We start from the raw sequence: 21,694 nt of genomic DNA, 5'->3' as shown, positions 1-21,694 counted from the left end.
GTCGTCTCTTTGTCCACAGCATGAGGTATTATGTGCGCTCAGCCTCAGCTGGTATGCAGGGCTCCGGGTATACCAGCCGGAGCGCAAAGCTGACCGCTCGTGCCCTTATAGATCCAGGGTCAATACGTTCTACCGATGTATTCATACCTGAAGACGGAGGCATAATCTCCTCTCGAAGCTAGGACAGGGTCCAGGCTTTTATCCTCACGTCATGATACCAGATCATTACATCAGACTTTCAGAACTGCATTATAGCTTATACTTGCGTGGCACCGAACGTTTCCGTGTGCAGTAGTTGAATCTCTTGTATCGCAGGTGCCGTGGCTGCTCTTCTGGACCGGAGAAATGACTGCCCTGAAGTCTGTTCTTGTTTTTATTCAGTGATTCTGATCCGAGATAGATTGACGCAGATCGTAGAAGGTCAGGTGGCGAATAATTACGTGGCATTCTGTTTGTTCCAGTTGATCTACTTCAGATGCTGGAGTTCAACATAACGATTACGTTCCCGGCAGCTCCGCTACTGACAGTGATCCTGGCCCTTGTCGGTAAGTTCTTGTTCTCCGGTGCAATTTGAAGCAGACGGCAAAGTGACTTGCTATTGGCGTGGTTGCGGCCTACTCCCGTTTTTTCCCGCGGGTGTAGCGACCGGAGCTCGAAAGCTGGCAACTCTCTTTGCTCCTGCCATACATTTGCCCGTCAATGTTTCCCGAACTGCAAGTTGTTTCAAAGACAAATACGCATCTTAAGAAGGAAAATTGCGTGGCAGTTCGTACGTCGATAACAAGCGATGAATGCTCAGTTATTGGTTTTGTAAATCCCGCGACGTTACTTTGAAGTGATGTTAAATTGAAAAATTCATTTCGATTTACGTGATTGGTAAAAAATAAAAGGAAATAATATAGTAATTAGCAGCTGTTTTCCGTCGACCTTGCCTTGTGCTAGTTCCAATACTCACCACGAGGTGACTCGGCCATGCGTTCGCTTCAAGGTTTGTTGATACGGATTTAATACCAGTTACCCGTGTAGTCGAGCCCATTATTTTAAGTGTTTCATTTCCAAGCGAATTTGAGTGAAATTTGGTATCGTGAGTCTGTATCGAAAAGAATGCCAACTTTATTTTCATACAGTGTAGCCTCTACGTTACGTCAAACCCAAATCCAACTTCCCAAGTTTTTCTTTTTTCGTTTGAAAAGTGACGTAAGACGCAGACGTCATTAATGTAGTTGACGTTTACTTGAATAATTATTCTATGAGCTGTAATGCATTTAAATACAGGGAAAATGTATTGAGGCCAACGTTTCGCGACAGATTTGAATCAGCAGCAAATGTGAAAAACAGCAAAGAATGCCTTTCAAATGTACGTTGAATTTGAGATTTTGACGGTGATGGTGGTCTTATGGTTTCTTCGGTGTGTATGTTTCGGCTGTATGCCAGCGTGTGGGAGGAACATACCACCTTCATATTGACGCTGAATGTGCAGACATACAGTCAAAGTACTAGCATGCGCTGGATTACCCCTTTTGTTTATGTAGACAGGATACCAAGAATCTCTGCTCTCAGATTTATGATGGCGTCGACTACATTTTTCATCGACATGTTTCAGTCTGTTACCTGGAAAGCTGCTTTGTGTGTGACAGACAGCAATAACAGAGAATGTCAACACACGATACGAAATTTTTTGGTTGTTTGTCGATATTGTCATTGATTTTACGGACCCACGTATAGGACGAAAGCACGTGTCACCTTTGACCCTGTCTATTTCGCACGAAACGGAATACTGGATTAGTGTCCCCCCCCCCCCCCCCCCCGCCACTTCAGGTCAAGTACCTGAGTTCAAAATGCCCGCCCGCTGTCATCTGGGATGCGTGGATAAATGTGACTAGTCGCATTGGATTTTATAATTCGTTATGACGTTGCGGGGGGAAAGGATTTTTTGATGCACGAGTCTTCGGTCTGCGAAGAGGACCGCGTATTGCGAGGGAGAGTTGAGATTCATTCATTCATGAAGTCGTATTTGAGCCATAGCTGTACCAGCTGAGTGGAGGCTGAATGAATCAGGTCACTGCATACACGGCAAAGTAGTTACGTGTCTGGAATGTGTTACGAGAATATCCGGTTCAAGTTGGATTTTTCTTCAGGCATTTTGACTGATGATTTCATGGTTCTTCTCAGCACTTCCAACAGAAGTCCGGGATGCCGTCTTTAAGCAGACCGACGCCGTTTCCTTCCATACCCTTTACAGTCCTGTCGCCTCTCAGCAGTTAAAGCCATCGTGAACACGGCGAATATGTGAGTTCCTTACTAGACGGAACATTTCTTGGCCAGATGAATGAACTTCAGACTTCTCAAGTCACCGCCTAGGCACTTAATTTTCATACTGTCGAGCGTCTGAAAACCTTGTGACGCACGAAAACAGTTGATGTTACGGATGAAAATTACGAAAGTTCGGTTCGTTTCCTTTGGAGCTATGTTAGATCCCAGAAAGAACAGTGAAGGTGCAACACCGTACCACAAGACCACGAAGTGGAGCGCGTTGCTTTGAAATTATGTCATATTTATTAAAACCATTCTCACCGGTCAATTTTTTTCGAAATCTGCTTGTCACCATAAATTCATTACGGTTTAATATGGTTTCGAAGGGCGGATAGGCAGCGCTGCTTGGATTTTTCCTAGGATCTTTGTGTGTAGTGGAACAGAGAGAATCTTCAATAAGCCGCTGTGAAATTAGATTTATTTGGGCACTATGAAGCTAATAAAGTTTACTTACTCTCTGTTATGTTCATTGCTCGCCGCTGCTGATCCTGCGCCTTTGGAGGCTGGGCAGGGCAGGGCAGGGTTTTTGGAAACATTTCCAATCATGTCGCTCACCTCGGAGCTCAAAACACCCCCCCCCCTCCGAGCCACCCCGTCATTTCCCGTCCGTGATTCTGGTTTCGTTATCGATTGCGGAGAGACAATGCAGGGAAGTTGTTCATTTCTCGATCAGCGGTTGGACTCATGGACCACTTCAGGAACTTACTAGGACCAGTACGCAGGCCCGGGTAGGGCCCTGTCTGCCGGCAATAGTGTGTCAGTAGGGATGGCGCACACCTTTCGTCATTTTTGTTTGTTTTAAAAATAAATTTATAAAATGGACGCGCTGCGCACTAAATACGAGCGTGTGTTGTGCTCTTGATTCCCTGTATAACGAACACCCAGTGCTTCCTCAGAGGTGGCGTTTCTTCTACTGCAAACAAGGAATTGAGACTGTAGAGCACACAGTACACGTAACTCTCAGATTATGTGTCAGTTAATGCATTGAAAGCAAACATCATGAAACAGAAACGGACAGGGAGAATTGATCCATCATGCCGAAACTGATTTTGTCTTCCATCATGCGAGATGCTACTTGTTGCATGAACCCAAGTTTTATCCACATGTGGAACCCCATAAATTCACATTTTCAGAACAGATCCTTAGAAAATCGATATGACGGGCAGCAACGTCTGTTGCCTGGGAAACAATAAGAAATAAGAATCCATGGTATTAATATTTAAGTATTTGCGGTTAGAACGCTGGCCTTGTAATCCTGGGGTCTCGGGTTCGATTCCCGGCGGTGCCCGAATTTATAACTTGTGTTGGGCAAGGCCGTGGTCTAGGCAACACAGAGTTTTCCTCCGTGGCATCCCAACAATTACTCCATTCACACACAGAAGAAGGCAATGGCAAACCACTTCTGGATCATCTGCCAAGAACGTATATGAACAGGTCCCAGTCCGAGAAAAGGATGGAAGGATCCTGTTCACACTAAATAATAATAATAATTTGCCATTAATAAAATACTGATTATTTTGATGTCAAAGTATTTCTTAAAGATATGAACATCTTTCAATATTTCACAATAAAGGAGTTGACAGTTAACCATATTCAGAACCATAAAGTGTACCTGCTATCAAATTTCGCATCGTTGAAGCCTTTGTCGTTTAGGATCGTCAGTGTATCTTTCCCACCATGTTAACTGATTACCTCGGATGTCCCCCTGAATGCTGCTCAAAGTGACTGATTCACCTACATCAGAAGTTACGTGATTAGAATCTAATTATATACTTTACAAACGTTTACACTGAAATGCATTTCCTGCATTTTGCGTGGCGTGAGTTTCAGAGTGCAAGTTACGTACGAGAATGCAATGCGATTCAATTTTCTCAAAGGTCCTTTAATTTGTTAACCCGATTTAATCGGACGTTGCGGCACATCATTTTGAAATTGTAGTTTCGTATGTTTCACTCTGACGGTATCTTCTGAAAACTAAACCGTCTCCTACCTGGTGGATTGAAACTCTGCCTAACCGTAATTGGAATGAACTTGAGGCAAACACAAACACGCCCCGTTATAGCTGCGTATGGACGTATTGGATTTTTTGTTATGTTCGCGCTTTCTTGTGTGAGCGAGTGCACATCTCTGATAGCCCCTTAATTGGCTCACTTCCTGTTGGGATGTCTTCTAGCCACGCTCGAGTTTCCCAAAATTATAATGGCTGCCAGAGAAGTGCATGACGACGAAAACTTTTCTGGAGCCAACGCAGACCGACTCGTGCCTATTCTTTCTCTCGTGGGGGTGGGTGTGTGTGTGTGTGAAGTATGAGTGGTCTGAATGTGAAGTTCACCTTCGTCTCGTAATGAGATTGCGGATTCTTGGATCACTACGTACACGTCTTTGCTATTCTTTCGTGGCATGATACTTATGTACCCTTCCCACATTTCAAAATTGGGAAGGAAGGAAGGAAGGAAGGACAAATCTCAGTATAGTCAAATCAAGAGAAGTGAAATGTTCTGAAAATGTAGCCCAAACGAGATTGCAAGACCCCGAGTATGAGATAGGTGAATCGGCCCGGAGTTTTAGCAATAAAATGTAATACAAGCCTCAGTCCTTGTGTTGGACTAGGAGTTTTCGCCAGAAGACAACCACCATTCTTGGTGCGAGGCTTGTTCGTGTCGACCTTTCCCTTCAGTAGGCAGACCCTCACGAAGAAGAATTGTTCGGTCCGAGGTCTTTCGAGATAACCCGGTCTTCAGGCAACTTGGAGCGTCGCTCTCAGTTGTGCATGGGCGTCGGGGCACTGCCACTTTGAACCCCTTACTTATGCGACGGAATGCAGTTTCACAAGGACCACGGAGTGCGCCCAAAATGTTTTAACAACGCTGGTGCTTGAGCAGTGGCCTTGTTGCTGGAAGTACCACTCCGTGTTAGAATGAATCTGACGAATTTGTGAGGACGTGCAGTGGGCAGGAGTGGAATGTGAACCGCAGATGAGTGCGATTTCTTTACGATTTCTTCTCTGCTGTTGTACTGTTATAACGAGAGGATCGGATCAGTGTGAGGGATTTTGGACGATAGAATTTCCAGGGCCTCCACTTGAACCCGAAGTTCTTACCAGGACTTCGCTCTGACTCCAGTGCTTAGCGCTGAATAAATATTCGTCCAGAAAATTCTGTTCTTACCCGCATTCCATCGGCGTGAGAAAAGGGCTTGGTAAGATTACGGCGTAGTTGATAGGATTTAAGGAAACTCCGTTGGACTGGCTTCAGCTTGTGTGTTGGCAGTGGATTTACTTTGTGTGCTGTGGAACAGGTGTGTGTGTTCATTCTGTTTGGACAGCAGTGTTTTAAGTACTTACGAGGCAGACGCCAAATGATAAACTGCAAGAATTTCAGGCGATGTCTGTCGGTCGGACTGTGAGTCTGTGTGTCGAGTATGCGGAGAGTAAGAAGCCCTCAGCACCTGGTGGATAATTTCAGACATTATAGACAGCAAAATTAGAGAGAGGCAAATTGGTTAGCCTGGCAACTCCGGAAAGTTGCTAGGATAATATCAATGAATGTGTGTATTGTTATAACCGTTGGCACGGTAATGCTGTCAAGGGATTTTGGATCTTGTGCGGATATTATTGTAAGACTAGAGTATTTCATAGATCTTGAGAAGCATTTTTTTTTCATATTTTAAAATTTCTGAATTCGGGGCGCGTCTTACATCTGATGGCTTGTGTCGTTTTCCCTGAAGACCTATTACCGAATCAAGGGTTCGTCTTCAAGTTGAGAAAACTTTTCATTAAATGTCTGTTTATCACTTCAGATGTTCCCGTAATTTTTGGCGGGCAATTTTCTGTTATTCTTATAACATTTTGGTTGGAAAATCTCACGGGAAGAGGCACTTGAAACATCTAGGTGGAGCGTGATTGGTTATTTTATTTAACGATGCTGTTTAAACTGCATAGGTTAGGACTGTACGGGAAGATGTCGAATGTGGCGTTCATATTAATTAGAAGAGATGCAACCGTGGCTTTTTTCTAGGCAAGTTTCTTTCATTCGCTTGGAGAGGTTGAGGAAAACCACGAAGCAGGGGTTAGCGTAGCCGTTGGCCGGACCTAGATTCGGGATTTATTCACGACGAATTGAAGACCACGCAAACCTGATCCGTTCTGAGAGGTCAGTATTAACGCCAGCCTAAGGGCTTGAGGAACAGCCACGATGTGAATTGTATTCAGCTTACTCAGAGCGGGACCCAGTGGCCGACCTGTGTAAAGGCCGTAACAGGAGGGGATGGATTTCTTGATCAGTTGAAGAACGAGAATGCTTTGTGGGAATGTGGATTGAATTGAATTGAATTGCATCCAGTGGCGAGCACATGACTGACCGTCGTGAGGGGAATCTTGTTATCAACCGATTTACTGTTAATAGGCTTTTAGGAACAGTCTGGGTGTCGAGTGATTAACACTTTCATGTTCGGGAGGTCCCGGGTTGATATCCCGTTCCGCAGACCGCCTCTCTTGATCAGGACGTTCGTTACTTTCCTCATTCACTCCGCGCATGCGTTGGAATAATATATTATAAAGAGCCAGGACCATTTCTGTCCCTTTTAGTTTTAAATTCTCAAAGTGGATTTGCATTCCATTCGTGGTGGAGATGTATCGTAAGTGACGTCGCTGTTTGAGGATTAGCGTCTCCTGCTTCGACTGAGACCCGGAACCCTTACGTACACCGTGTGTTACGTTTTGCTGAGCCACCCACACGTGCAGAAATCGGTTTCGACATTTTAAAGCCAGCCCTAAAGATATATAGACACCCTTAATGTTTCCGAAGAACAATAGCGGTGCATCACGCAAGGTGTGTTTCGAGGTGTCCCATTAGTTTGAAACATGCATCGCACCAAGCAAACTCCGGTTCGAGACACATCGGTCTTTAGGCTGGGAGGTTTTCTCCTGGGGATTTTTCACGTTTCTCTGTGCAATCATCGAGCAGATCGGTGTAGCCGCGGCCCGAATCTCGTCGGGTTACGGGCTATCCTGGCTTTTGTTTTTCGTAGTTTCTCTGTCTCTCCACGCAAATGTATGGACGTATTTCACGACTGCATGCCTCCAAATCCGTACCCACTCTCCGTTGCTGTGCAGTCCTTACGTAATCTAAGCTTCTGCTCTGAATTCTCTTACCAGCGTAAACAGTTTCCTCATTTTCTAACTATTGCAGTTTATCCGAAGAAGAACATGCCTGATCTTTGCTCTCTCTGTATTCTGCACTGAGATGCTGCTTGTTTAATGCCTGTAATTGCGTGCGTGTTTAATTGTTATTGTTTAATTAACAACTTTGCCAGTGGGCAATATTAAAGGGCGTCGAATCGTAGGGGCGATCAGTAAGAAAGGAGTAGCAAGGAAGTGGTCGTGGCCAAATTTATTTAGATTCTTCCATAAGTTGATATAATTGCGTCATGTTGTGAATTAAAATTTAATTATTCGTGTTTTTTCCCGTCTAATCACAATTGTATATATTTTATTTATATACAATTGTGATTAGACGGAAAAAACACGAATAATTAGATTCTTCCAGTTGAAAATTTGTTTTTAAAGTTGTTACAGGTAAAACTAACTGTCTCTGGTGATCGATGAAAAGGGGCGAAAGTCGAACCTGAATTCTATCGACTTCTGTTCTGCTGAACAACCAATAAGTATGTTATATGCTGTAGTTACAGATGGCATGCATTGTATGAAGTTTTGTTTCTCTGTAGGAAACGAGGCTGAAATATCCGAATAAAAACCTGTGTAAGCTCACATCGTAGAGTGTTCACTGTTCCTCCTGAATATCGTTTGGCACAAAATCATTAGAACGTGAATGGGTTCAAATAAAGTTGAGTTTTCTTTCCGAAAACAGAATAAAGGTATTATGACTCTGATAATGTTAAATCGTTCCTTCAACAGGTTAAATAATTAAAGACTAATGTCGAAGCGATCTCGAAGTAATAAATGACCTTTTTTTTTTCGGAGCCAACGTAGAGTTGCCGTCTGATCCAGTGCTGCAAACATAAATTTCGAATGTAACATTTCTATTGTACCTTCCGGAGGTTATATTAGATACTAATTACATTAAGTACTGATAGCAAAATGGCTTTTACTTTTGGAAATTACTCGTGTAGTCTGAACCAGCGCTCCTAACTTTGGTGTGGGCAACGTAATTTCTATTTGTCGTATTGAAGACGAAGGTGGAAATTGAACTGTCCTGACAAACCCACGCACCAATTTCAGCAGCTGCTCCTGCTACTTCATTACCATGAACTGTAGTTCCGTTTTGCATGCGGTAGTTCAGTTTCATTATTATACTCTCTCGTCATTAGAAAGACGCTTGGGAAACAGACTCCGCAGACAAGAGGAATTACGGTTTGAACTGGAAACTATAGACTGTTACACCGAGCCGTTTTCATGTAATCGGTTGTAATTAGAATTGAGCCTAAATCACTAATTGAAGTGATTATGCGCTCGCAGAACAGAATCGTGTACTCAAGGATGTAACTTTCCTAAATGCGCCAACTCTGTAGGCCCGTATTGTAACCCCTCGTGAGAAAGGGGATTCCGCGAACTGGCAGCTAACTAAGCGACTCAGCGCGTAATCTTAGCATCTCCAGTCTCTGCTGCGTGCTGCTAGTATCAGTGGTCTCTACGAATCGCCCGTTCGTCTTTTATAAACAGCGTCGTCATTTGTGCGCTTAATCAGGGTACGGATCTAACACGCATGAAGCGCGCAGTCCAGGATGCGTTACCCCCCCTCCCCCTCTTCTGCTGCTTACCTACAGCTCTACCTGTTTTTATTCTGGCGTGAAATTTGGTCTTCGTCCTGTGGAAACAATGTCAAAATTGAAGCAGTTTGAGAAGAGATTGCTAAGGAGAGTGTTTGACTTAATGAAGGTGGGCTAAGAGCAGGACGGAGTACGCTCGGTGATAAGGACAGGCCTGTTTGTAAATCGCCGACCTCAGAAATACTTTACGGCTCGTGCAAAGACAGACCCTCCGAACGCAGAATTAACTAAACACTGCCTTGTACATTGCCCGAGGTACTAACCACTGTTGGGCGTTTCACTCTCTGCATGTGTGCGTTGGATAATGTGGTACTAATCGTGTTACCCCTTCTTGTGCTTAGCTAATCATTCCTTTTCATACGAATTGATTCAATCCGTTTTGTTTTAGCGAGCCTCACTTTTTACTTTGACGTACAACGAAGAAGATCGAAGCCAGTGTTTAAATCTCTTACTGATATAAACGAGATTATTCGACGGAACGGAACAAACCGGAGTGTGTTACGTACTTGCTGAGCGTGATTAAACGGTTCCCACGACTTCAGAATGCTCCTAAATTACGCAGATCTAATCACCATTGATTGCGTCATCATTTGAGAGAATGCAATGAAAGCATATCAACGAAAGGCGAAACGATGCTCTCAGCGAAGCAATTTTTCATTTTCCAGATTACGCACTGCACTGACGTTTGATTCTGATTAATGACCACTACCGGATTGCTGCTAATGCGTAGGTACTTTGACCCTCCGCAATAAAAGAGCGACGCCAATGAAGATACCTGTTCAGCGCGGTCTCCATTAGCACAGCAAACATGTTGAAACTCTGTCGAGTTTACATTGGAGCTTGTAGACCCGATTAAAAAAACAAACACCGTGAGTGCCCAAAAATCTGGTTGCTGCGTTCGTTTATAACGATGTGCTAAATATTCGAAATTCGATAGCGTTTGGCTCATTTTTCTTTGGAAGAGGAATGTTTATTTAATAACTACGTCTGTCTGTCCGTCCGTCATAACAAGCGACTTGTTCTATCTGTAGTGGCTGCGTAGCGTACACACTCTTCTGTATTTGAAAGTGTCTTAATTCCATCGCGCGTCGTCGGAGTCCTCCGAAGGTTTTTGCGCGAGACTCCAGCACTTGTGTCCTCCGTCGCTACGTGAAGTTTGTAATTCGGATGCTTCATCTGACTGTCAAGGAGGACGGAGCGCACGCGGAGGAACGTATTTCGCAGACGTCTCAGTCGGAGAATTCTGAGGAAAGAAACTGTTTCGGGGATCTGGGCTTAGGTGGGAGCCTACGTAATTTGTAGGTGGACATTCTTTCCAGACGCGCGCCGTGCCGTCGTGCTCCCCTTGCTCGAATTGTGATCCCAAGATTAGGTCACGGCTGTAAGGGTAGCATGAATTGAAGGGCGTGGCAGTCGACGTCAGAGTCGTTACAAAAGGCTGTAGATCGTGTTCCTGGACAGTAAGCTAGCACCCTAAGAAATTATTCCCATTTGCAATGAGGGCTGTTTTACGGCTGGTTAACTGTCTCGTCCTTTAGAAGAAAGCCTTTCTCTGGTGCGTCTCTTACACTCGCTAAGAGGTGTGACTATGGAAGAAAATATCGTAATTGTCCCTTTATCAGGTGGCCGCACTAGGATCCAGAGGCAGGCTTTTGTGGAAGCGACCTTAAACTTCGTGCTCAGTTTGTTAATCAGCTGAATCGCTATCAAATGGCGACGGAAGGGCGTTAATCACTATTTCGTTGTGCCTTTTACCTTCGGATTGAACCGGCTAGATAGTGCCAGAAGACAGGTTTCGTAATGATCGTGTTATTTGGGTTTCCATACCAGACCAATTGCATGGAGCAGAGTCCTTGAGGATATAATAAGTCGCGGAGATGTAAAAAGAAAATCATTTGTTATGGAGTCGTTAAATTCGTTGGCGTGTTCAGAATACGTCGCTGTTGGTCTGGTTCACGCCCACTCTACTCTGTTTCTGTGAGACTCATTTTAATGTTATCGTCCTAACTGCGCATGTTTTTCCAGGTGGTCTTTTCCCCACCAAGTTTTTCCGACCAAACACTCTCGCGCTTTTCACGTCTTTTCCTTGCGTGCTACATGTTTCCTTGATTTGATCGGCTTTTAGGAGAACGGAGATGCTGGAGATTTGTTGTGTCTTTTACCGACAGGTTGCTGTAGCTCAGGGTAGTGCCTAGTCTGATGATGATTATGAGGGTCCGTAAGAACGGGGAATTTCTTGTTCACATGAATAGTTGCCTGCTGATGATGGAAGACACTGTGAATGGCCTTTAAAGCCCAGTGGTAAGTATATGTACCACCTGCTTTGACAGTAAACAACTCTGCATTTTGCATTTATTAATTTCGTGGGATTCTCTCAGTGTAAACAGCTATTATTTTATAAAGCATAATGAACCAGATAATTTTGTGACGGAGACGCTTGGTTTTCTCTGCGGTGCGGACTGAATTATTAAATATTATTTAGACGATGCATACGGTTAGGGAGATGACCCATTGATAGGTAGTCACATTTCATCCGCCATTGGATTCAGCTGCATTGCAATTGTGAGCGAAGGTGCGTTCGTCACTTAATCATGTAACTTCGCAGACAGATTGTATGCTGTATGTGTTCAGAGGTTCTAATAAGCTGCAAGTTAGAAATCAGAGCCGATCAATTCTAACTTGATGGACAAGGCACCAGTTTTCGTTTGCAGGTGACTAGGGGAGGGAGAGACGTCGATTTAATTAATTACATAATCCTTTGGAGCGCGGTGAAATATAAGCCGATTTGTTTTACTCGCAAATATTAATAGCCCCGTTCGCTGGACATTTCCTGCCCTCCGTAATACTCTGATCGCTGTCTTGGCGGTGGCCAGGACCAAATCAGCTCTCATGACCGTCTCACTTCAATTAATTTGAGAGCCTTGCAAAGGCAGCAAGGAGCAGACGAGATTTTTATTAAGCCTTCCCCCCCCCCCCCCTCCTCCCCATCCCAATCTCTTTCAGTTAATTGCCAAAATGCTTCCTCACGCCGAACGTCGGTGTTCGGTACCTAGTAGTCCTCCTTTTCTCGGGTCCTGGTTTCGAATTTTGGCCCGGAGATCGACATCATATTTTCGTTTCTTAAATGAGTGAGTGAAAGGTGCTTTAAAAAGGCCTGACACCAGTCAGCAATTTACAGTTATCCTCCGCTTACTTTCAGTTACCAGTTCACAGTTATCCTACGTTTTGACTAGAGTAGCGTTAATCTCCATCTTGTCAGACAACCTCTGTATGTTTTACGTTGTCGTTAAGTAGACTAAATTCTGCGACGTTCATGAAGCCTAATTTGCCTGTCACCTCGTCCATTTCCGTAGCTTCTAGAATTACCGAGTCGAGTGTTTGAAGAAAAGACTTGCAGAGGTTCGAGCTGACGACGTTTCGGTGTAGTGGTTTGGACTCGTGCCTGGCATGAGGAAGGTACCGAGTTTTTATCTCGGGATGGAACGGGCTGTTCTGACATCCGCGGTCATGCCGAGCCCCTCTGGGCAGAGTATTGGATCTGTACCTTAACACAGGCCACGACCTCTTCATTTTACATCTTTCCCAATTCATGGTTAAAATTGCACGTGTATTCAGCGCTGTGTCATGAATGCGGCTCGCAAACTTTCGGTAAATGAACGAAAACGCAGTTCCCTTATGAAATTAGTGTTAGAGGCTCGTAACCGACCAGTCCCAACCTGTAACACGCCTTCAACATCTCCGGAAGAAAACACAAGAAATCTTTCTGGACACACTTCAGGTTTTTATTCCCAGTAAAAACCGATGGTGTATATAACTTCATGACTCCAGGGCCCTGAAGATGGCTTAGAATTTGCGAGTGAGTGTGCCGTAATGGCAGTCTTCCCGTTCGCATTTGCAAGTTTGTGTCATTAGAAGGGGAAACAGAGTGAGGGTAATGCGTCGTTAGAGTTCTGCCCGCCCCATTTGCTGTCCGACTGATAAAGTTATCCTCACGACTGGATCATCGTCATCCCACAACAATATCCTCGACCGTCTTTTCTAATAGTTCTCGGGACTGGCGGCCCTTTCGCGTGGGAGGCGCATTCAACTTGTTAGCAGAGTGCGAGAAGCACTCCGGGGATCTGCGTGTTCGGAGCAAGACAAGGGCCTCGTGGCGCCACCCGTCTTTCTTGGCGTCTATCCTTCCTTCATTTGCCTTTTCGCCCTTTTCTTGCTTCCTTCTTTCTTTCAGATGTTCTTATACATTACGTTTTACTGTGTTAAACGTGGGAAAGGACATTTGATTTTACTACGTTCTATCTGTTTCGTCGGGCACTACACAGGGTTAAGTGGTTTGACCAAACACGACCTGGAAAACATCTTTTCGGATGTTCTCTTCTGTTCAAGGTTTTTTTCCCCCTTCGTCCTCCCCGCCTGAACGTTCTATTCAGTTGTTGTGCACAAATTGAAGTCATGTTAACCTCCTCCGTTCAACATTTGATGCCCCTCCTGCACGCAGTAGTTAATCGGTTACTATGACGTTGGTGGAAATGGTGTCTCGTTTTAAAATACGAGGTTCCCACCGTCGTGACCATGTAAGGTTTCGTGAATAACACCCGTTCTTTAAAAGGTTCTTCGTGAGAGAGATGTGGAGACGTGCATCGACGTTGCATCGTAAGAATTTTTAACACGTTCTTCAGGGTCCGTTGGATAGTGTCCTCGGTCCAAGTGTTTAGACTACCTGCATGACGCTCCCGCGGAAGTAGTTGCGTCACTGGCAAGGCATTCTTATAGTCACATTCTCAGATTTGCAGGTACCAGATACTTCTGTGAATATAAGACAGACAAGCTGCTAACAGAAAGATCTTGCACCGTAATAAGTTAATGGCACTGATTACCAGTTTGTGTTTCGCAAATGCTTTTGAAGGTTCCCAAACCGTTTGTAATGTCGGCCTTTTTCTGTCGATTTATTGAAGGAAAGTCAGCATTGTTTCTGGATTTCTGGAAATGATGGAACTCTCGTTGTTCGTAAGTTAAAATTACTGCCAAAGTAACCAATTTTTAAACATCCTGTACATTTTTTTTTCCATTTAATGTGCCCTTTAATGTATGTAAATTTTCTTCGTAAAATAAAATTAACTTTTTAGTTGGCGGCAAAACTGACGTTTTGCTCCCAGCAAGCAAAAGCCTGGGTTCGGAATTCTAAGTCAGCAGTTGCCTCGTTTTATTTTCAAGTGCACACACACTTATGAGAATATGACAGGTAAGGAAAGTTCACCGTGAGAATTAAACGTTTTATTTCGCTTGGTATTACCAAAATGATCTAATTAAGGATGGGTTCAATCTGCATCTCGGCCGGAGAAACAGAGCTTAAGGCACTTTCGACGTTTTTCCGACATTTTGAATTCAAACCAGCCGCCATAACGCATCGTTAAGCGTAGAAAAGGTTAGTTTTAAACAGCTGGAAAGCACCGCTCTCTTTCCCCTCCGGTTGTAGGGGGCGCTGTCCACTTTTCTTCACTTGTGATTCATTTGTTAAGATTCCGGCATTTAGAAAGCTATCCAGAACCTTGCCCGGAGGAATTCTAGGGGATTGCAGACAGCTTCATTTTTGAAGTCTCCGTACTTGCTCGTAGATAAATCCTGCATCCTGCTGTCTTTCGTCGCGTGCAAAAATGAATCAAGGACAAGTTGTTTTCTGCTATTGATGCGTAAAGACGTGATCATTTTAGTTTACCGTTGATGCAAAAGCCGGTTTAATTATGTTATGCGTGTTTTTGTTTTTCTAGGGATGGAAGCTATCATGTCTGAGTTTTTCAACGACACGACCACCGCCTTCTACATAATACTGATCGTGTGGATAGCTGACCAGTACGACGCTGTCTGCTGCCACACTGCTATTACCAAAAGGCACTGGCTGAGGTGAGTACCACTGTTAAGCGCCTCTCGGTGTAAACCGTGCATTTGGTACGCTGAGCTGTGTGGCGGGCGGACCGTGTGGACGAAGAATGTATAATCGATTTTGTAGTCGGTTATAATGAAATATAAGTCGAGAGACCTTCAGCGCCGCGTGGAACGACAATTTCCCTTCCTATTTCAGAGTTGTATCAGTTCACTTGACGAGAATCTCGAGGAAGCAGCTTTTGAGGATTTTGACTGGAATCAGTTGGCTCGGGATAGGTAACAGGTTATTGCTTTTGTGAACACGATAATGAACCTTCGGGTTCTGTGGTATTTGTACCGGGCGGGCTGCTGTTAGTTTCCGAGGAAAGACCGGGCTGGCTTAATTAGTAAACTGCGTTATGTTTCGGACAAATGTGAACCAGAATTAGTCTCATCCGATCTCACTCCATACAGATGTTTCGAGTTGTTTTGGACGTGAAACATGCGGACGGACAGGAATTCTCCTCCCAGGCTTTCATAATTCGCGTCCCATCAGTTCACGCTTGGCGATCATCCGCAACCGTGAGCCCTGTCACTCCTTTGAGTACGTGACTACTGTGAGGTAGTTCCGGCCGTACGGAAATTACAGCTAATTGCGTTATGGGGGGGGGGGGTGTGCGTGCGAGGTAACAGGGAATGGCTGCTGTGAGCGCCGCTGCATCAGTGTTTTTGAGACGATATGTAAGCAGTGGCACCGCCGTTATAATCCCCTGAACACATTAGCACCGAGCCCGCCTCATCTCCGAATGGACCGTGAGTGACCCATTAACAAGGTAACGAGGACACTCGGTGCACCGCAGCGCATGCGCAGTCCTGACCGATTTCCTCCTTCTTTCTTTCATTATCCCCTTTATTTTCGTTTAATTATTTTGTTCTCTCTCGTTCATTCTCCCCCCCCCCCCCTTCTCCGCGCAGTTAGTAAAGTTGAGAAGTGGGGTGTATTACCCGTCTGACCACCCAGACATCGTATGTCAGCTCAAAAATCTCGTTGATGGGTTTTGAATAAACTCGGGAAAGGCGTTCGTTCCACATCAACAACTCTAGATCGAATCTGATTTTGATTAAAACGCATTATGTTTTCTACGTATAGGCAAAATGGTTTTAAGGCTAAATGATTATACAGTCGTAAAGTTGATCATTTAATAGATCAGTGCATGCTAACCCGGCTGTGGACTTTCACTGTTATCAGATATCCCCGAACAGCTGTGCGTTCTCTATTAGAAATAGTTCAGGTGCACAACTGTTATGATAACACCCCTCCTCACCCCCCAACCAAATTTTCACATAGAGTGCGTGTCAGCTCTTTCTCAACGTGGTAACTTGTCTGGGGTGTGCATTTGACCGGTCACATGCATCTAGAGGTAGGTTTAAAACATGTGGAGCTGCATCTCTACGTCTCCCACCGCCACAGGCTTAATAAGTATAGCTAATGGTTTATTTTTCATCTAGGTTAAACAAAGTTCACCTGCAGTGGTTAATCTCGACGCATTGCGATAAACAAAAATTTAACCTTATTTTTATTTTGTTACGTGTAAATATTACGAGTGGAATTTTGTGCAATCACAGAATTTTCAAGAAGTGGGTAATACAATTTCTTGCATACTGGGATATAATCGCTGTACCGCGATGGCTCGGTCTGCAAACCCTCGTTTGTGGGAATTGAACGTGCCGGGTGAAGAAGGCATGGCACGAAAGACTAAGAAACGTTCCCCCTTTCTTACGCTGAGAGCTTAGAGCACGTACGTTTTGAAGTTCTCAGGGCATGCAGAAACGGTGGAATCCTCTCGTCGACTATCCGTTGTCAACACGGAGTAAACGTCGAGGCACGCAGAGTGAAGACGGAAAGATCCGATCTACAGAATGTGCGTGTATAATCACGGTGCAGTAAGAGAGTCTTCGAAACGTCGGATAGCTTTCCGAGAGATCTAATTGTAGTATTATTAGGTAACGACGATATTGCGACTCATACGCTGAATTTGTCAGTCGAAAAGGACGGGAATGGCATCTGTCTCAATACTTCATTCGATTTCTTGTCCGGATTTTAATTCTCGCGGTGCGTTGTTTTGGCTTGTCACATAGCTGCTGTCTTATTAATCAGTGTAGTTTTAATCGTTCGCCATCGCCAGCAGGCAACAATAATGCAAATGGTTCTGAAAATGAAGCGGTCACGTCCCATTAAGCTACCCAGAGGAAATTTGATCTCTCGCGCACGCTAATTGCAGCCCGTACGGTCAGCCAACCCACACAGATTAGCTGCCTCACGCAGGGTTAGACTGTGGGCCAGACCAGTTCATAACGGAGATTCAGAGACCCGGGGAACCCTAAAGCTGTTCAGTCCTCCTCTCTGTTTCTCTCTCTCTCTCTCTCTCCCCACCCCAAGAGCCCCGAGGCTGTATTATGCGGTTTCATCTGGTACATTTTATGTTATAAAATTTCCCTTGTGATATTTTGACGTGCTTCTAAATTTCTGACAGAAAAATTGCTCCAAAACTCAGAGTTGTAAAAGGCTAAACGTACGGGGGGGGGGGGGGGAGCAGCAGATTCCGTATTTCGTGGGAATTTTGGGGTACTTTTGTGTCCGGACTTGTGTATTAGCGAGATGAAGTGTGGTTCTTTTTCCCGTGGGGATTGAAGTTATTTTGTATTGTAAATTTGATTGATAGTGAAAACATAACATTCCGCTAGATTTTCTCCTATCAGGTGTTGTGAATAAGAGGAGATGGCATGTTTTACGGCAATCAGATTTTCGCCGCCGTAGACACATAACCGACACCCTATACAGGACTTTCGGAAAGTCACTGTACGGTTAACATCGATCCGCCAGTATTGCCAGGGTTGCACAGTGACTTCGAAGGCCTTGCAGAACCAAAAACTTTGTCAGTGAACGAACGAAGAGTGAAATGAAATCTGAGCATTCTTAACATCGGCTGTAGATAGAAGAGAGTGATCACCTTCGTGCTTATGCCCGGGAAATACCCTCTGTGTACCAACTGGAACCGGGCCTCTGCTATAGTGCAGTGTTGCTAGAAATTGTCCGTCAAGAATGACGGGAAAATTTAAAGCAGTGAATATTATTATTTTTTTATTTAGTGTTCTGTCTGACGACAGGTCCATATGAACAGGATCCTTCCATCCTTTTCTCGGACTGGGACCTGTTCATATACGTTCTTGGCAGATGATCCAGAAGTGGTTTGCCATTGCCTTCTTCTGTGTGTGAATGGAGTAATTGTTGGGATGCCACGGAGGAAAACTCCGTGTTGCCTAGATCACGGCCTTGCCCAACACAAGTTATAAATTCGGGCACCGCCGGGAATCGAACCCGAGACCCCAGGATTACAAGGCCAGCGTTCTAACCGCTAGACCACCGTGGAAAGCAGTGAATACACAGTCGTAAATATTATCCCGTAAGGCCCATAACCCCTCAACAGCATTACCATGGCAACGGTTATAACAACACTCCCATGAATCTTATCCCACAAGGACCAAAATGCTGGAAGGCAAAGCGTCCGGTCAACCAGCAAACATTTGCTCAGTATGTAGATATACTTAAATTGTTTTTTCTAGGTTTCACAAATGACGTATTCTGCTAATGGTTTCCAGTCGGCACTCCTCACGCAGTTATTGAGTACATTTTCGTCACCGTATTACAGCTGTGGGGGGTCAGCTCCTCGTTATGTAACTTTCTTACTTCCATTGGAAATAAATATCTTGTGTCCGAATATATGGAACCTTCTCAGGCACGTCACTCTCAAACGACGTTACGATGTTGTCAGATTAATTGTCGGCCATTTGTCACACGCCTTGTTGTTCTTTGTTTGCATTTCTGATATGGCAGCGTTTGGGCGCAGTCCCTCGTTGGAAATTCATTACTGCAGCGGCAAGTCGACTCCGTTTAGAGGGCGGGGGTCTATTTTGGAAACTTGTGGGCAAAGTTAACTATTTTTCTTGCAGTGTAAAGTCAAGTTGAAGTACAAATTTCCGGGGTGTTTTGTAATTAGATTTTGACCGTGGAGGAGACCAAGGGCGTTAATCTAATACCACGTTTGTTCTTGTCTTCATTCAAAAGCCTCTTGCTGTGGTTACCGCTGCAGGGTCTATGACGGATTGACTGCCTGCCTGTCCTTACGCTTTTAGCTGTAAGCGCCGGTCACACTGGCGCGCCACCGTTGCGTCATATTTAACACCGTGTGTGCGTGTATCACTCTGCATGTGCAACCTTCATTGCGTAACGGACGATTTGGGTGCTTGAAACTGTTTCTTTTGGGTGCATTCAGACACTTGTTCTGCACGGTCTTACTAAAGACTGAGTTTGCGTCTGACCAGAAAACGAAGCAAATGCTGGCTTTTAATTAGACGGACGAAAGCTGAGTTCTGGATTCCAGTCCGTTGTTGGTGTAGAGTGGAATTTTTCGTCAAATCGTGAACAGTTTCTTTTGCGAGCAGCTTCACCTCGTGTTAGCACAGGTGAAATCTAGGAGGCTGCAAATTTGGTGAGGATGTTAGGGACAAGAAATGCATAACTAACTAACTAACTAGATGGCTTACCGAACCCGAAGGTTCATCACCGAATTAACCAAAGTCCTCCACCGGACCCTGTCCTGGGCCAACAAAATCCAGTCTCCTTCAACTCCTATCTCCCATAGATCCCGCCTGACATTATCCTCCCATCTACGTCTAGGTCTCCCCAGCGGTCTCTTCCCCTCAGGCTTCCCAAGTAGTGGAGCCAACCAACCAGATGGCTTACCGAACCCGAAGGTTCATCACCGAATTAACCAAAGTCCTCCACCGGACCCTGTCCTGGGCCAACAAAATCCAGTCTCCTTCAACTCCTATCTCCCATAGATCCCGCCTGAGATTATCCTCCCATCTACGTCTAGGTCTCCCCAGCGGTCTCTTCCCTTCAGGTTTCCCAACCAGTACCCGGTGCACACCTCTTGTCCCATCCATGCGCGCTACATGTCCCGCCCATCTCACCCTTCTCGACTTAATCACCCTCACCATACTGGAGGAGCAGTACAGATTTTTAACAAGAAATGCATACAGAATTTTAGTGGAGAAATCCGATAAGGAGCACCGTCTTGGAAGACTGGTAAGGAAACGGGGAGATAAGATTGAGATGGATTTGAGAGAGTTTGTGAAGCGAATGGGACTGTCTTGGAATCGTGTCCAATAGAAGGTTTCGTCATTAGCAATGTTGAAACTTCGGGTTCTGTCTCAGTTTTGTTGCGCGGATCGGTTTTATGATGCAGGTACAGTTTAAGAAGGAAGTGGCATTCTTCCGCTCTCTCGTTACGTGGGCTGTCTGACACTACACGAAGACTCATTGCGGCATTTCCCATTCGTTTGATTGGAGGTAGAGGAAATCAGTTTTAATTGTTCTGCCGTAAGATTTGCATCCGCGGTGAATATGGCCAGTATGTAAAATCTAACAGGAAATAGCTGACCAGGCAAGAGACGAAAGATGTTTCAGTCCAGTTCTGCAGGCGTGCTCTTTCGCCGTGGCAGTGTGAGGAGGGCTCCTTAAGGCTTCTCCAGATCTGAAGAAGGGTATATATAAAGGCTTATAAAGAGGTGATAAGGGTTATGTGTACATACTCTTACGCGGTAAATATAGTGCTTCTCCGCCGAATTGGTATTCATGAGGCAGATGGTGTGGGATCGCTGTGATGCTGCTCCCTGTGAAGAGGGTTAATTGTGTACACGATGCCTCTAATTAAGGCCATGTATTGTTATATTTACATGTAACAGGAGCTAACTAGGGCACGTAGCCCCTGCGTTTGATTTTAAGCTGGTGAACTGCACGATGTGAAGTAATCACAGTTTACGTACCATTTGTAATGGTTGGTTCTGGTTCGAATCAGCCAACTTTGCATGTGACAGGGGTAGCTTATCTTTTTTATTTGTTCCGGCTCTCGGATGTTTTCGCTTTGCCTTGTATTTGGAAAGTCTGCGATTTGATTCTTGGCGCTTTCTGTAATCGCAGGCACGGGAGTTCGATTCTAGACCCAGACTGCTTGCTGTCATTCAGGAATTTCCCCCTGGATCTCCAGGCACACGCCTGGAGATCCAGTACCTGTGAGATTTTTGGCTTCTCTCGGCTGTGAAGATGCGCATGCTGGTCTTTAATTTCCGAACATGGAGACAGCACGTTCTTCCGAAACGTTGGTACACAGCTTCAAGTCCACACGATATCACAACGCTGAAGACAAGCGTAAGCGTTGAAATGGGCCGCGGATATTGTTTAAACGTTCTGTACTAATTTATAATTTACCTGACGCCATGTAATCTGTGTCGTGTTAGAGAACTAACAAATATTCTGTGGGGGGTCGCGGTCTGAAGAAGTTTTCCCTGCTCTCGATCGGAGAGATGGAGAAAACCACGAAAACCTCACGATATCCAGGATAACTCCCAGATACAAATGTAGAGCGTCACCGTTTTGCTATCGTTTTCGGTTTGAAGTTACGTTTTTTTATAAAAAAGAAAGAAATCTGCCTTAAGTGGAGCAGTTAAGTAAGGAACAACGGTAAGCGAATGAAGATGGTCTCTGTCCGTCCGTCACAGAACACTGCCCTTGTGTGTTTGTGTGTGTTATGGGGGGAGGGGGGTGTCTGAGTGATATCCGGGTTGCGAGGCGTGACGTGATGGAAGGGCGTGGCAGTGGCGTTTTGTCATA

The 21,694-nt window shown here is 44.9% G+C and overlaps 1 protein-coding gene across 8 annotated transcripts in view; it reads left to right on the top strand.

The window, feature by feature from the left end:
* The window catches only part of LOC110837873 (membralin), a 294,281-nt gene that overhangs the window by 20,618 nt on the left and 251,969 nt on the right, over positions 1–21,694 (top strand). For all 8 annotated transcript variants that reach the window (XR_015537727.1, XM_087358271.1, XM_087358269.1 and 5 more), the window contains 2 exons: positions 462–545; positions 14,868–15,000. Coding sequence is in view for 7 of the 8 variants with exons in the window: in XM_087358271.1 (XP_087214397.1) it covers positions 462–545; positions 14,868–15,000 (217 nt within the window). In the remaining variant the exon portion in view is untranslated. The remainder of the gene's footprint in view (positions 1–461; positions 546–14,867; positions 15,001–21,694) is intronic.

Source organism: Zootermopsis nevadensis, unplaced genomic scaffold (assembly GCF_977971745.1).
Source record: "Zootermopsis nevadensis isolate Lab colony 2312 unplaced genomic scaffold, Znev_1.0 Znev_ptg000029l, whole genome shotgun sequence".
NCBI classification, from domain to species: Eukaryota; Metazoa; Arthropoda; class Insecta; order Blattodea; family Termopsidae; genus Zootermopsis; species Zootermopsis nevadensis.
The sequence above is the reverse complement of the archived record's forward strand: the minus strand, read 5'-3'. Positions and strand labels throughout refer to the sequence as shown.